The 16,838-nt window shown below is 52.5% G+C and overlaps 1 protein-coding gene across 3 annotated transcripts in view; it reads right to left on the reverse strand.

The window, feature by feature from the left end:
- PLEKHM2 (pleckstrin homology and RUN domain containing M2) overlaps positions 1-11,707 on the reverse strand; it is a 31,256-nt gene extending 19,549 nt beyond the window's left edge. For all 3 annotated transcript variants that reach the window (XM_035567904.1, XM_035567903.1, XM_035567901.1), the window contains exon 1: positions 11,580-11,707. In XM_035567904.1, the coding sequence (XP_035423797.1) occupies positions 11,580-11,639 (60 nt within the window). In that variant the 5' untranslated portion in view covers positions 11,640-11,707. The remainder of the gene's footprint in view (positions 1-11,579) is intronic.
- Between the last annotated feature and the right edge of the window lie 5,131 nt (positions 11,708-16,838).

Here is a 16,838-nt window from a genome sequence, read left to right on the forward strand (position 1 = left end):
AACTGCTGAGCTGGAAGAATCACAGCCAAATTCCCTCGTCCGATCGCACAGCACAATCCATCTGTCCCAGTCCCGCCAAGGCAATAAATGCCCTGGGGAACACAAAGCGCGATAATAGTTTGCATGCAGAGCCACCCGTAGGTGCACAGACTTTCACTACACCCTGGCGAGAGCCAATGCATTCTAGCTCAGCAGTTCTTCAGCTCTTACACGTTTTTGGGGAAGAAGCTGTCCCAGAAGATTTACAGTATTAGTAGGCAGCCCAGGCCCAAGCAGGGAGGAGAATGCCCTGAAATCCCACTATTCAAGAACTATTTCAGGAGCTATCTACAATCAGCGTTTTAAGCACATTCCCAGTTCCCACAGCAAGGACACTTGAGGAGGAAACAAAATGTAAATTTAGAGCCACATCCCCCAGGCGATGGGTAAATGGAGCCAAGAGGGATCACAAAGGGTTTCACACATAAGCCCCGCTTGATTTGGGGGAACAGGATCCTCCTCCAGCCCCCTGGAGTCAGGGATGTGGCTTTTCTACACTAGTTGGAAAGAAATACAAAATAGAAATACCTTCTTTCATCCCCAGGTTTGTTTCGCAACACGTGCTATCAACACGGAGTGCTCACACACTGCATGCTCTCCAAGAGCTGTCTGGAACGGAGAGAGTCGCTAAAACATCCCTTTTTGGGGAAACTGAGGCAGGAAGGAAAGCCCCTGCCTTGTGGAATGTGAGCGAGGAACTGAAGGCAGAAAATCCTGCCTTGCCCCAGCCACGCTGTTGCCTATGCAGAGGGCTAGGGTACCCTCCGCTGCGGGTCCTCCTGCTGCACTGCGGCCCCAACGTCTGCCTGGGGTTTTTCTGCGGGCTCTGTGCTCACTTGAGGAAATGCAGCTGTGGGGGACAGCTAGGGGAAAAAAGAATGAAAATAAAAGCAGGCCTTACGTTAGCTTACCACATCAGTGGGGAAAAACAAGGCGCCCCTCAGGCAGGCGCTGTGCACACAGCTCGGGGAGGTCATCGCGGAGGGAACTCTGAGCTCTGCCGCCAGCTGGAAGAGCTCCCCTTTAGAGAGAGACTCCGTGCAGAGAAAGAGATGAGCAAAGAGCACTTCCTCTTTTTCTTTCCTTCCTTCCCCAAAATAGCCTAGATCTTTGTCACAGTCCTTCCTGCAGCCAGTTCACGGTTTCCAGTGCTCCAGCTCCTACATGGACTGACCAGCTCCCATCATCAGCAGAGGTTCAGCACACTTCCCTTTGCAAACCGCTGCCGAACCCAGAGGATTGTCTCATCTCTGCATCTCCGAGCGGTGAGAGGCAGCTGGGTATTTCTGGAAAATTAGTTTTCCATTTCTTAGAAAATCTGATTCTTCCCCCATGAAAGGACCTAAGTTTTTAAGGGATGATTCCACGTTATATTAAGGCTTGGCGCTACCTTTAGCCTCCCTCCTGCCCCAGGAGTCAACGCCACTGGCAGCACTGTTGCAACAACGCTCGTCTTGCTTCATGTAGGTTAGGGAACAGGAGAACTCTGCATGGCTTTTTTGGGAAGTCAGAGGCCAAGCACCAACCTGCAGCGCACCCACTGCCAACTTTTGCTCATTGCTCAGAGCAAACCCACCCCAAGCAGCCCACGTCCGCTCCGTGCCATGTCAGGAGGCAGAGGACGAGCTCGTGTGACCGCCTGGTGCGCCGTCACAGGGCCACGGGGCGCTGCGAGCGGGAAGCGGGCACGTGGTGGCTCCTCCCGAGGCGATTTGGGTGCTCTGAGTCATGGCCGTGTCTGAGCTGCTGCTTGTGCCAGCGCAGGGAAGTGCACCGAGGGGCTGCTCCTGCACAGAGCTGTGCCACCGCGTTCTCCAGGCAGCGTGGCATGAAAAGACAGGGACATTTCTGCTGTCCCCACTGAAGAAAACAGGGCCAATGGCTTATAGCCCCAAGCAAAGGACACGCACAGGCTGCTGGAGCACAATGAACCCCACAAAGAGATCAGCAGGAGGGAAAAAACACACAGACTGCAACGCAGCTGGTCTGCCCTGCTCCAAGCCCTGCCTGCTCCAAGTAGCACAGGTCCCCTCACCTCCTGACCCTCATATCCTCGTCCCTCATCCTCGTCCCGGCGCGTTTAGCTCTTTGCTTGGGCACGTCTCCAGCCTGCCTCCCGGCCACGCGATGTGCCCGGGCGGCCTAAACCGCACAACCGGGGAGCTGGGTTTTGCACAGGGTGCCCGGAGAGAGCGCTGAGTCCCCGCTGAGCTCCCACGTCTCGGGGAGGCAACAAGACGGAGCAAGCCCTGGGATCTCCGGGGTGGAGCCAGCCCTATGGCGAGGGTGGCGAAAGGCTGCGACTTGCAGGAGCTGATCGGGAGGCGTCTTCTATTTGGAAAGACACATACAGAGGAGAGGTACGATGAAATAGCGAATGAACTACAAAGCAAACCGAAGAGAAGGAGCAAAATAGCTATTTCATATGTTTGCTCACTGGTTGAGTCTTGACACAGCGTCCCTGTCATGCCAGGCCCTGAAGACACCGCATTTCAGAGCGGTGACAGCAGTTTGTGTCACCTGGGCCATTTTATAGCTGGCTCCAGAGGCGGAAGGCAGGGAAGGGCCAGGCTTCCCGCAGAGAAGCGCCAGCTAGTCCTTCCGTGGGAAGATGCGCTGTGTGTCCGCTGCCAGCACTCGTTTCTGAGCCGAGGAGCAAAATCTGGTTGCATCATTTCCCAGAGCACCTGGCCTGCCCCAAATCCAGCTAACCTGAAATCTGCAGGAATTCAGACCACAAACATATCGGGGCAGAGGTGCAGGCCACGGACACGTTCTCCGCGCCCCCTCTCCCAGGATGGACATTCCCAGGACCTGACACCAATTGTGCAGCACAGGGAGGGTGCTGGGACACTGCCCTGAAAAAATGGCAGAGACATGAATATTGCAGGGGGCTGGAAGGTACCAGCAGGGTGTGAGGGGCACAGCACGCTGTTGTTAACACTCGTCTGTGACCCTGCAGGTTTTCTAAAACGCAGATCCACGTGGAGATGCCCTGAGAGATGGTCTGTTTAAAGCTACTTACCTACCAAATGAAAAATAAAGCTTTGTACCGTCACAGCAAGCAGCTCTGCTTCAGCACAAACAGCCTGCATTGAAAAATGCCACGCTAGGAACCTGCCTGCTTGCTAGCGCTGGACAGCACGGCGTGCGTGGAGCTGTACGCGATACGCAACGCGCCTCTCCACCTCTGAGTTACCATGCATTTATCTGCTGTGTTTACTTCTCTCCTGCAAATTGCTATAAAACACAAACAAACAATTTGAAAGCAAGCTCTCCCTAATCACTGCGTGGTGGATGGACCTGTTTGGGAAGTGGTGATCAAACTCCAGCTCTTCACATGTGAAGCATCCACAAAGCAGCTCCCTGACATACCCGGGCAGCGAGAAGGGCTGGAGCCAGGAGCACCAGGAAGGAGACAAGCAGTAAGGTTAAAAAGAATTAACCAAACACAACAACGCTCCTGCAGAGCATTCATCTTGGGGGGTTCCAGCGAGAAGCTTTCCCCCTCGGCCCCTCTGCGCCCTAAAACCAGGCAGGTGCCAGGATGAATGGCCGAAGCCTCGGGCGGAGGACTCATGCAGCACCCGGTGCCCTGCAAACGCCTCGACTCTCAGCCCGGGGCTATTTATAGACATTCCTGCAGCCAAAATAAGTGCTGTCGGCATCCAGAAGGCATCCCTGCGATCCACCAAGAGCGTCTGTCAGCTTGAGACCACTCCGCAGCCCAACGCATCCGCTGGTGTTGCAACAGCGTGGAGCAAAACCTGCTGCGGCAAACCAGTTACCGAAGCTCCTCCTGAGCCCAAGTACTCAAGGCTGGCAAGTTAAACACACTCGAGAAGAAAGCAGAGCAGAAGGGTGTTTGTCCAAAGGGAAAAGAACGCTTATTTGAGTGGAGGGGAATAAAGGAAGAGCTCGTGCTGCACCTCGTCCCATTGAGGAGAGGGTGGATTTAATTGCTGTTTATTAATCAAGAGTTGATTGTAAATGGCATGTTTTTTGTAGTAATACGCCACACCCCACGCTGGCACGCACAAGAAAGGATGTTCCTTGCACAGTTTTATAGCCTACTAATTGCATCAGCTCTCCAGGCCCATTTGCAGTGTTCTCGTAGCGCAAGGAGAGATGCCAAAAACCCCACTGGTCAGGTCCTCCCCTCTCCATCCCTGCTTTGCACTGGTTACCCCAACAAAAGGAGGGATCGTCGGTGTTCATCAGGCTGAGGAATAGCTTTGATGCGCTGGTAGCTGTTTCAAACGGAATGTTCTTAAAGATGCTGTCACCTCCTGGAACACTACAGGAAGATACTGTGGAGATATGTGCAGACCAGCTGGGCTTCAAGGAAACAGCCAGGTCCTTCACGAGTCCTGACAAGGACTTGCTTCTTGATGCAGGGCTGCAGAACCATCCAGGTAACGCGCTCAACCCCGAGGTCCACACGGAAGGAGACCTGCAGCACCCAAACCAAGCTATCAGCACTGCTCCTCGAGCCACGTTTCCAGGAATGGCTGTGAGAACAACACCCACTCACGCCTCGCAGCCTCCGTGTTATGCTGAGGCCACAAAATTGCTCTGGCTTTTGATTATCCTCCTCTTGAGAATGTCATCAGCAAGATCGAAGGAGTCTTCCTTGAGTCCTCGTTTCCTGGGATTTCTGGCATTTAGATCAAAACGTCCTTACCTCCTGTGTCTGCAGGTAACCCCCATGCAGGGACCAGCACCGCTCTCCTGAATAAACCGAGTGAGCCGAGCTGCGGCCGCCACACTGGAGCCCATTCTCCAAACCGAATCGTTCTCATGGTGGTGCTCTGAGATCTCTCCAGCACTCCCATGACCTGGCTGAAATCCAGACTCCGGACCTGCCTGCACTACTCACGGCTGGCCACAGTCCAGCCGAGCCTTCACCTCCCCTCCACACATCTGGCCTGCAGATACTTCACTAGCAGCTTTCCAGCACCAAGCTCGTTTCCCTTGTTCTGCTTGGCATTTCCCTGGCAAGACAAACACTGAAGAAGAAAAGCAAACAGCCCCATCGGGAAACCCCTTGCATTCCTCCAGCTCAGCTCCTACCCCAGCCACTGCACTCGCTGTATGGGAAAGGCGAGGGACGCTTCAAAGCCCCACTTTCCCAGCCACAGCACAAGGACTGGCAAAGGGTTTTCCCCATTTGCGAGGAAGCAAAACGAAAGGAACACCACAAAGCAGCAAGCAGACAGCCAAAACGTAACACAGATTGCTGCAGCCTTCTTTCTGCCTCCATTCCTGTCCTCTTGCTGCCTTCCCGACCGGCTGGGAAGAGCTCCTCCGGTCTATCAAGGAGGTGGCTTTCTTTGCGGGCAGTGTTTTGGAGATGCAAACCCTCCGCAAGGCTCAGAACCTCCCCAAGCCTGCTCCCAGCACCTGCCCTTCCACCGCACTGCTCACCTGGCTGGGAGCTGGGGCACGTTACCGGACAGCACAGCCCTATGCAGCAAGGGCAAAACCCCGTGGTTTCCCATGAACGCAGCCTGTAACGCTGTCTGAAAATGTGATTAAAAACTTCCGATCAAGGAAGACAGCTCTGGGTCTTGGCGTGAAGTCTGGGGCTTCACCCACAGCAGATCACCCTCAAGAAACAAACCTGGAGCTCCAGCCCCAAGGGAAGAGGCATCAGCAAGGGACAGGACAGACACTTAAGATGGATAAACAGCCAGGCACAGTCGGCACTCTCATGCCTGCTCAGGAGAGTACAGACATCGATGGCAAATGGTAAAGGGGAGGCCAAACTCCTCTGCAACCTCCGTACCACCTACAGAAGTGGGCTGAATTTCAAGGCAGGGATGTTGTCCTGCTGCTCCCTTTACCAATCCAGAAAGAAACCTGTACAACACAACTTAGAGCCCAGAAACTTCAGCTCTGGCAGGATGTCCTGGGGGTTGCATCCATGACCTGACTCAACATTTCTTACAAAAAGCTTCCAGACCAGCACTGGCCTCAGAGCTCAGCTTCCCACCCTGGACTCAGCACCCCCTGCCTGGATGCTGGCACTTTCCTGACGAAGCGCATCAGCACCTTGAGGCACCGCCAGTGCTGCTGGAGCAGCCTTAAGAGAAAGCATGCTCGTGATGTGCAGAGACAGAAGCCTGAAAGAGGCAAAGCTGAAACCCACAGGAAGGATGCTTCATGTCTAGAAATACGGAGCTTTGCAGCATTTGTCCAGCTGAGCAAAACCCAGTAAGACTGTCACCTCCTGGGACACGTACACTTGTCAGCTCCCACACCCCAAAGGCTTTTTCCAGGGCTTTCCTTCGTTTGAGGCTCATTATTTCTGCAGTGGTGAGCAGGGAATGGGCACAGAGCTGGCTAGCAAGGCTGGGGGGAAGCTGCCTGCCAGCGGTGCTTTTTGTCAGACGTGGCCAGCAGAGCCTTTGGGACTGCACACAGCTGCCGAGGAACAGGATCCCTGCGTTAGCTGAAGGCGGACGGAAAGGTCACATGCTCGGCACAACAGAAAAACAGATTTCACAGGAGGGAAAAACAAGTCCAGTTGGTAAACACACTAAAACAAGCGAGCACAGGGGGTTTGTGCCCTGTAACGGTGCTGCTCTCCCAGATAGCTGCTGCTTACTCACACTCCAGGCATTCAGCGCTTTGAATCTCCCCCTGCAGACAAAGTCTTCAGGCACCAAGTTGTTTGGGTTACTCCTCTTGGACCAGGGTATCAGAAGTGGGAAAAGCTGGAACCACTCAGCAGCCACGTCACGCTCACAGAATTCACAAAATCGAAGGCAGGCTGCCTCAGAGGCATGGCGTGCTGCTCCTTCTACAAAACCCACTGCCAAAACCTGGCTGCCTGAACCAACTTCTCTCCCAGCAAAATGCTTTGTGCTAGCAGGAAAAGAACAAACAGATTTCCCTCCCCCCCACACAAAAAAAAAAGGCTATCATAGCCTTGTCCATCAGCAGGTCCTGAGCTGATTTTGAGAAATGCCTCCCCTTGGCATAAAGAGTCAGTTTCAGTACCCACAGAATCCAATCCTCTTACCAGGTTGTTGCCGGCAGTTGTATTATCACCAGGCCTGTGTCCTGTGTCAGGACACATTAAGAATTTTGAGAAAAAAGCCCTGAAATACTCACGGGACCTCAATGCTGCACTGTCAGCTGGACCACAGCAAACAGCTTTGTTTGCTCACCAAGCAGTGGCAAAGCCCTTAGAGGATGCCCAAAATGCGCAGAGCGTCTGTGCTGCGAGCGTTGAAGCACCTGAGAGATCGTCGTGTATTCGCAGCTCCACAAAATCGTTGCTGGCTTCAGCGAAGGGAGAAGATCCAGCCCCGTCCTTGCACTCTGGCAGCCGGTGAGCCTGGTACAGGTTTGCGAGCAGGAGCACTGCACACGTACGGACGTCAATTCCTGCTGCGTGCTCCCAGCAGCAACAGCGGATGTGGCTTGGAGCAAACACAAACAAGCGAGAGGAAATACCCTGACAGAGATAAACCCCTGTGGTCTTACAGCCAGCAAGGTGCCCCTCAACAGGAAGCAGGAGGCAAGCTGCTCTTCAGGCTCTTTCACATCTCCGGAACTGCTACCTCGGTGTCACGGCAGCTTGGCTAAATCAACCCACCCCCCCAAAAGGGGGGGCGCATCCCCTCTGCGTTTTGGCGAGGGATGCTCCACTCCAGCACTACCTGCTCCTCTCCAGGATGGGGGGACCAAGCCGTGCCCAGCTCTCCCTTCCCTCGCTGCGCAGGAGATGTTGCAGAGCAGAGTTCAGGGAGCCTGGGGGGCTGCAACGGCATTTCACTGGTACGGAGCTGAAAATCAGATGTGGAGACAGGCAGAAATGGCACAGCATTAATTCACTGGCACCCCTGCCTGTGGGGGGAAGTGGAAACTTTCCCGAAGTCATGCATAAACAGAGCAGAGCCAGAGCTTCTGGCAAGAACTCTTGCAACATCGGCAAAAAAAACCACTCCACCTGATTGACATGCACCAAGGATCAGCTGTTTGTGGTAATGTGTCCTTCAAAGCCACAAAGAAAGCCTGAAAAACAGAGAAGAGCCCCAGAATCTTGGATTTTGAGCTCTTTATGAATTTAAGTTTAGCTCCCCAAATTGGCAGCGATGAGCGTTGTTTAAGAACTCTGCATTCTGGCCACCTAACCACAGACAAGGCAGTGACAAGTCTCTCCTTAACCCCCTGCAACGTCCAGGACAGCACGGAAAGCCAAACAAAGAACAAAAAATGTTTACGCTACCAGCTTCGGCGTGGATCAGCTCATCTGTGATAACTCAGAGCTACCAGGAGATGGTTGGCCAAGGATGGGTATGAAGCTGTCAGCATTTCTAGTGTGCTTATCACAGCAAAAGCTCAGCTGCAGCGCTCGCCCCGCTGCTGCCACTCACAGTAACATCTGCTGGAGGAAAACTAGTAGCAGGGCAGACAAGGGTCTGCACCCCTCATGGAGAGGCTGCATGCCAAGGGGTGAATGCACACCCAGCCAAAACTTGACCGTCTGCAGCTTTTGCCTCAATAAAACCCTCATTCGTTAAAGAAAATAAGAGCTAGGCATCAAGTCGCACAATAATTTGTGCTGGAGCACAGCCCTCTCAGCAAGGCAAGGGAGCACTTGGTTGGGAAGGAGAAAAGAAACAGGCACAAGACAGAAGTAATGAGCGCCACAGGGCGACACTGTCCACACAACCAGAGCAAAAAGCATCGCCCTCTGAAGTAATTTATTTCTCCCACGGAGGTCAGAGAGGACAAGATATAGATGGGGAAATCAAGGCTATCCTCGCACTTCTCCTGGGTGTGTGTTTGAATCGAAGCAGGGACCCAACTCGCCAGTGCTGAGCTCTCCCAGCCCCTCCTGAAGCCTCCTGAGATCTCTCCAGCTAGAGGGACAATTTATGAGTCTCTAAATTTGATGTTCTGCCTCCCTCTTGGCTGCCAAGGCCTGACCTCACACCTCTGCTGTCAAGGGTAGGACTACCCCTGATCTCCGAGGTACGGTGGAAGTGTGTGACCAGGCCCTTGGGTATCACAGAGAGAAACCCACGGGTTTATAATTACCCTCTCCGAGGAGGTTTGCACCCCTGTTTTTCTAGCTGATGTTCTAGCCCTCAGATATTTCTACATATTCCCATTCACTGAGGTTTGAGGGATTCACTTGTTTGTGTGGAATTGAAGCACTTTTTCTGCTGTCCATTTGTACAGAATTTACTCGCTGTGCTCTGAAAAAAACGTCCTCCTGACCTCCCGCTCCTGGAATTCAGAAGCACACCCGGACCTGCTGCAAGCGAAGACTACTACGATGGGGGCACAAGAAACCAGAGCAGCTCTCTGCGGCACAGGCCCTGCCCAGCCCTGTGCTGCTGCTTGCTGCGCTCCCTGTCTGAGGCAGAGGGAAGCTGATGAGCATCTGGACGGTTCTCCTTGTGCTACTCAGAAAAATCATGCTTTCTGCTGCTACTCAAAGGCAGCTATGGAACCAGGTATCTCAGCCTTCGGCGCTGGTTTGCTTTTGTCCCAATTCCACCCAGTCTCGAGGTGGGGTCTCCTTCTAAAACAACTTGACCACTGAGAATCCACAAACTCTTCCTCAGGTCTGAAGCTGAGAGAAGAAAGCCTATTATTTGGCCAAAAAGCACTGCAGAAAGGTACACACATCGTCGCAAACACATCCAAACCCTCTGCTCCACAAATCAAACCTGCAACAACAGCAAGAGTAAGGAGTGATCTGCCTACACAGCTAGAAAGCTTTTGAAATCAGAGATAATACTTGGAAAAGTCTCCACACCTCATGACACAACCCCAGCAACCAGGAGTCATTACTCAAGAGGCAGGGAGCAGAGGATGAACGAGATGAGGATCTCCCAACGCACAGCGAGGGTGTGGAGAAGGCGTACCTGCTCCTCTGACCTACTATCTTATTCTTCCCACTAACACAGAGAAAAGAAAGATGGCAGAGAGTCAAGGGATGAAGACAGACAGGGAAATGCTGGGAAAAATTAGCAATTCCATTGCTGAAGGGAAGCAGTCTCCCCGAGGAAGCAGAATTGCATCCCAGGGTAAAACACAGGGGTGTGCCAGTGCTGGACTTTTGCCATGTGGTTGAGCTTGGTTTCACCGGGATGGTATTAATAGGTCCATCAGCCTGATGTCTCCTTCGTTTCCCTGAGCTTTCCTACTTGGAACTGAACAGGAAAGCAAACTGGCAGGACTGAAAAATCCAAAAATCCCTCTTCGCTGCTAGACCACGACAGCAGTTGGTGGAGATCAGTGCAGGTCAAGGCAGAGATGTCTTGGCAGAGCTGTAGACAAGGAGCCTTCCTCGAGTACAATAATAACCAAAAAACCCACCATGTTGATTTTACAGCATTTCCAAACAAGGATCCCGAAGATCTTTCTGGATGTAAATAAATTGTGTCCAACAAATTCTGAGTGGAAACTAGCATATCCTTATGTACATGGGGAAATTGAGGTAGCAAGGTCAGAGCTGCAGAGTATCATAACAGAGCTTGGAGCCAGATGAACATCCCGTCATTTCCAGGTAGATAAGGGATTCACCCTAAAAATGAATGTCCTCTAAAAATTAAGGATGGAAACCAGAGGACAAGCTCACCGACAGATGAAAAGAGAGAGGATGGGAGAGGTTTGTGCATCCATCCTACATCCAGGAGGTAATGTCAAATCATCCCTTCCTTAATTGTGCTGGAAATTCACTCATGATAGTCTTCTTATAACAAGTTTTCATAGGTGAATCTGTGTCAGGACACGTTGCAGATCACAGAAAAACGCCAATTTCAAAAGGCAGCAGGAACCCAGTAACTGGAGAAATGTCAGCAAGTCCAGAAGGCCTCCTTTCCCCCAGAACTTTCAATGAAAACTGAAACAAGGCTGCCTTCACTCCCCCCAACACAGCTTGCGGTTGCTGGCCTTTCTCTAACAAGGCCAGAGCTCACATTTGGGCCAGGAAGGACAAAAAGCAAGGCCCCAGCCCAGAACTTCCCACTCTGGTGACTGCCCCAGACACAGAGGAGGTCCCCGTGAAAAGGAAAACCTCAGCCTGGAATTGGGAGCCCCAGGGGGAACCCCAGCACGTCCCTGACAGCAGGGACACAGAGGAGGTCCCGGGGTAACCCCGGCTACATCCCTTTAGGGGGTGCAGGAGGAATGACCAAGACCCCCTCTGCCAGGGGACCCCCCAGCCCCATTGACTGGGTTCCTCGGTGGTGTCCTTGGCCCCACAGCACCAGCAAAAAGGACGCCTCCAACCTCAGACTCCCAGCCCGGGGGTCCCTCGGGGCATCCCCACACAGAGGAACCCCTAAACGCATCCCCCCCCCCCCCCCGGTCCTGTCACAAAGCGGTGACCCCAGACCCATGCCTCGGGCGGGGGCGGTCCCGCAGGGATGTCAGAGATGTCCGGGGGGGAGGGGGGGAGGTGGGACGACCTCCCCCCAGCCCCACGGCGAGGCCCCCCGGCCGCAATTTAGCGGAGGGGGGGGGGGTACCCAGGGCCTCCCCGGCCGGGGAGGGGCTGCCCCACCGCCCACCTTCTTGACGGAGAGGGAGATGTTCTCCAGGATGCGGTCCTTCACCTCCGCCGGCTCCATGGCGCCGGCTCCCGCCGCCCTCCGCCGCCGCGCCCGCCCGGCGGAACCCGAGGGCCGGGTCGCCCGCCGGGCCCGCTCGCCGCCCCGCCGCCCCCCGCCGGCCGGCTCCGTCCTGCCGGCTGCCCCGGCCCGGCCCCGGCCCGGCCCGCCGGCTGCGGGGTGGCGGCCGCCGCCGCTTCAGCGCGCCATGGCCGCGCCGAGGCCCCTCGCGGCGAGCGGGGCCGGCGGGGAAAGAGGGAGCGCAGCGGAGCGGGGCCGGGCCGCACTCGTGACGGCGCCGCGCTCCGCCAGGATCTGAGGTCAGGGGGGAGGAGAAGGGCCCGGCCCGCCCCGCAGCCGGTGCCCGCCTCCCGGAGCCCAGCGGTGCCGCCCCCGCCCCAAATGGCGGCCCCGAGGAGAACGGGGAGGGGGGTGGCGGGGCGTGAGGGGAGACGGCACCGGGCGCCGTGAGGGGATGAGGGGGGAGCAAGGAGCTGGCCCTGACGGCCCTGCATGAAGGGAGCGGACACGAGGGGAACGGTCGGGTAGTTGGTGAGGGGACGCGAGGGGCGGTGGTGCTGGGCACAGTGAGGCGATGTGAGGAGGATGGGGGGAGAGGGTGCTGGGTCCCTCATAGCTCTGGGCTCAGCAAGGGGACACGAGTGAAGATGACACTGGGTGCGGGAGGGGAGGTGGCGTTAAGTCCCTCCTGACCCTGGGCTCGGTTAGGGGGCACAAGGGGACAATGAAGGACCCAGTGAAGGGGAGATGGCGGAGGGGATACGAGGAGCGACTGCATTGGACCCTGTGAGGGGACTTGTGGGGAGGGGGAACCGGGTCCCTCGTGGCCCTGGCCTCAGTAAGGGGGTGTGAGGGGAAATGGCGTTGGGTGCAGGGAGGGGAGATGGTGTTGGACCCAACGAGGGGACGTAAAGGAGATGAGGGGATACAGGGTGACAGTGCTGGGTCTTGTGCAGCCCTCTGAGGGGACTTGTGGGGAAGATGTCAACTGGGGGCCCGGTGAGGGGTCAAGGGGTGGGGAGCATTGTGTCCCCCAGCCTGGGAACACAAGGCAAGGTGGCTGCCAGACCCCCCTGCATGCACCATGGCCTTGCTGTGCTTCAGGGCCTGGCAGGGGCCAGTGTCAACAGAAAGTGACATTTTGTGTCACTACTTAGTGATGTGAGGGAAAAACAGCAGGTCCGCGTAGCACCCAACCACCAAGGGCCACAGCAACACTTCCTCTCGTCCTGCAGCATGCATCTCCAGCAAAAACAGAGATAAATACAGGATCCCATCTCTTTGCTCTGCTAAGGTTTGTGCACATGGTCGCTTGGCAACTTGGGGCCTAAAATGGGCCAGATGAATGTCCCTCAGAGGCCAAACCTGCGTGGGCCCCTGCCTGCCAGCACCACAGGGGATCAGGCTAAGGGTCCCAATGAAAAAAGCATCAAAACCCATTGCCCATCTCCCACTGCTGTTCAGCAGCCTTTTAATACCAGCCCATCAACGCATCAATGTCATTTATCAATGTGGTGGGCCCTGGTAGGAGCCAAAAGCAGTCACACAACTGATCATCAGTCTGTAGAGAAGGAAATTTGTAAGAGGAGTCCGCAAATGTGAAAACACAAGCAGCAGCTGTTTTGGAGGGCTGTGAACAAATAAATACAAGCCCCAATAGCCATCGTGGGACAGAGTGAGGAGTTGGTGCAGGGTGCAGCAGTTAAGCCTGACTGCTCCTAGAAAGGGAGGATAAAGAAATAAAAGATAAAATTAGTAATAAACCCTACTCTTGAGATTCAGGCGAAAGGCTCTGATGCAACATTCAATGCTAATAACTGAAAATGGAACTGAAAGTAAAAGCAGTTAAAAAAGGAAAAGCCAGCAGCTCTCCACAAGCGCATTCCCTGCACCATTCACAACGCTTCCTCTGTAAATAACCTGCTGGGAGGGAAGGGATGGGCTGAGCCAGAGCTGACGTGCCAGGTCAAGTCTGGCCTTTCCTGCAGCTGCTGCAGGAACAGCCCAGCCAGTTTAACAGCTTTGGAAACTGTGGGAGAAACTCCCAGGGAAAGAAAGAGAGCGCAGTTCATATGCACTTGGGTTAAAACAGAGCCAAAGCATAGAACGCTTATTTTTCTCAGCTCCCCCCAAGCCCACCAGCAGCAGGAGAAGCAGAATCAGTGCACCATGCAAGCCCCCAAAAGGATCAGAGCTTGTGACTGCAGATTCTCAGCACACAGGGAAGGAAGCGAGGGCTCTCCTGCTGAATGGTCACAACCAGAACAAGGTAAGCTCACGTGGGACACTACAGAGGGTCAGAACCCCACTAAAAAAGCGCACACAGCTACTGAGTAGCAGACCTGGGCATGCAACATCTAAGTCTGATCCCTAAAAGGATGCTGGAGAGACCAGCAAGCTAGTGTCAGCCCCTTTGAAGAAGCCAAACCAGAGCCAACACAATTTCATTATTTACTGGTATACTTTAGCATTTAAAGCATGATTGAGGTACAAGGAAAGCATGCTGCACAGCACCAGCCAGCAGCGAAGTGTATCTGTTTGCATTCCTGGTTGCTCTGAAGGCACTAGACACAGCACAGCATATGTAACTGTAAAATCCCATAGTATAGACTTCCTGGTCTCCTACAGTTTTCCTGGATGTTTTGAATGCCCCAAGTACCTGTTCTACTCCAAGCCCTTGTCCTGCTTCCCATGCAAGCACAAAGATATTGTTAGCTTTGACTGCAGCTTCTCTGTCCAGGTTTGGCATACCTGGGCCTTACAGCACTTAGTGCTTGCACCCCACAGAAGGCTGCACAGCACAGCAGGGAGTTTGCAGATACCTGTTGCATCCAGCAAGGTGACTGTAATCCCTTAAAGCTTCCACCACACAATTATGAATTTCCATGAGAAACTCCCACAGGAGCACCTGCATTTAAAAACAGCTCTCATCGTCCCCTGCACAAGCTCTGGTGCTGTCATCCCACTCTCCCCACATCCTCATCTGCTTCCTACCCTCTTCCCATGAGATTTTCAACTCTTTGGGACAGCAGCAGGCTCTTTGCTCAGCATTTACAGCCCAAAGTTAACATGAAGAACATTATCCAGAAAGAGAGGAGCCATCAGGAGCTCATCACAAAAAGACAGAAGGCCAGAATGAATCATTGAGGTGTATCTCACCTCCTACAGCAATGTGTACCAAGTGCAAGATACTGTCCCAGGATACGTAACATGCCTTATCATGCACTACAGTCACAGGGCACTTCAAGAAACTCACCAGTAATCAGGAAGAAAATTAAAGAGACAAGAAATGTTTCAGAAGGTAGTAGGATAGATTTAAGGAGAAGAAAAAAAACCAAAACACCAGTAAAATTTACATTAAAAAAGGGCCGTGTATTGTGACAGTCTGCTCTTACTGAGGAGTGTGAAGAGAGGAGGTAACTCCTCTCAAGAGCCAGGGCTCAGAATTAGATTAGGAAAAGACAGAGAAGAGACTGTAGATTTATCAGAATAAGTAAAGAGCAAGCCCTGCATCTCTAACATTGTGCAGGCCACAGCCTTGTGACTGTACCTATGTTTTCACAACTGGGCCCAAGTGTTTGATTTTAAAACATTTCCCATTTTCATTTGTTAACAAAGAGGCTCAAAACTAGTCACTTCTTTGGTAGCTGCTACTGCAAGGAATTGCAACCACCAGCCACTGTCCCTGTCTGCATGATTCAATGCTTTTGTTGGCAATCATAATAGTACCTGGTAATTAGTAAGCTTGGTTGTCACAGACAATTAACTAATAGTGGAGCGATCATTGCAGTCTGCTTCTGGGGGGAAGCTTCCCCATTCAGTTTACTCCAAGGAAAAAGAAGAGGTATAGCAGATAATCAACCTTAATTGAACAAATCAAAAGCCAGGCTGGAGAGCAGGGTTTCCTAAATCCCATTCTGGTGACATACCTGTCCAAGAAGTGGCTCACTTGCACTCACACGAGTGAAACTGCTGAATTTATGAGTGGTGGTTTAGTCACATTACTTCTGCTGACTATTTTAGTGCAGAAAGTTGTGATGCAAAGCTCATCTCCTTGCATCCGGCTCCTGGTCTTAATGTGGCTTCTGCACCCACATGACTACTCAAAGAAACTTTCATCTGTCATTTGTAAACTCTAGACCACTAGGGAGTCCCTTGTGCATCTCCTAACACATCCCATAAGATAACCAGTGAAAGCCACCAATTCACAGTAGGCTTCACAGTTATTGCATAGGTTCTGAACCTCCTTTAGTCATACACGGGGCTGCAGATGTAAAAGTGTTAATGACCTAATGGAGACAGACCTAGACGATCACAAACCCAAACTGCAACAGTGCAGTTAATTTGCATTTGTATACAGTACCAAAAGAGTATCATCTTCATAAAGCAGAATGGACAAGGCTCAAGTGCTCAAAATAATTTTCAAACAGTAAGAGTCTTTAGTCCTTAATTATCTTCCAAGGGTATGGACTGCAATCAACATTTTGGTCAACGTATGAATGGGGCTGTAGCAGTGCACGCATCAAAACCTTCACCTTTCCCACGCTAAGACCAGAATTAAAAACATAGTTTTATAATTAAGTGACATAAAATAGCTCATCTATAATGACACCACCATCACATGTAGAGCTCCAAACATGTCAGGCACGTGAGGAGGAAACCACTGTCCTAGAACTGCTTTGTCACAGTAACTGATTCATAACCCTTTATTTTTCTAGTGTGTCTGCTGATCTTGCAATACCATTGCCTGTTCTCCAGATGCATGAGATTTAATGGTCAAAAACCTCAGTGCTTCTCTCAAGGGAAGTGCATCTGTTTTTCAAGATAAGAAAAAGGAATTACTGGTCCATGAAACAAATGTTGCTACAGGTTTTGGAGGAGGAAAATCCTCTTCTCCCCCTTTCCAAAACCAAGTGGGACAGCTTAGTGCTGCACATGACACCTCTTTGCATCAGTTCCTATACTTGTTCTATTAAATGATGCTAAGGGAATGGAATTATTAAAAAAGTAATTTCTAATTAAAATTGACACAAGGAGCTTCATAGGGATAGAAATACCAAGTTTTTGATGTCCCAAGAGATTAGTTCTTAGCTCCTGAAAAAAAATAATCTTCAAATCTGTTTGAAAATGAAATCTGTACATAAGAGACACAAGGATTGCCCCGTTCATTTTTCCAGCAAATAGTATTGTGGCCAAGTG

This window comes from Cygnus atratus, chromosome 21 (assembly GCF_013377495.2).
Source record: "Cygnus atratus isolate AKBS03 ecotype Queensland, Australia chromosome 21, CAtr_DNAZoo_HiC_assembly, whole genome shotgun sequence".
Classification (NCBI taxonomy): domain Eukaryota; kingdom Metazoa; phylum Chordata; class Aves; order Anseriformes; family Anatidae; genus Cygnus; species Cygnus atratus.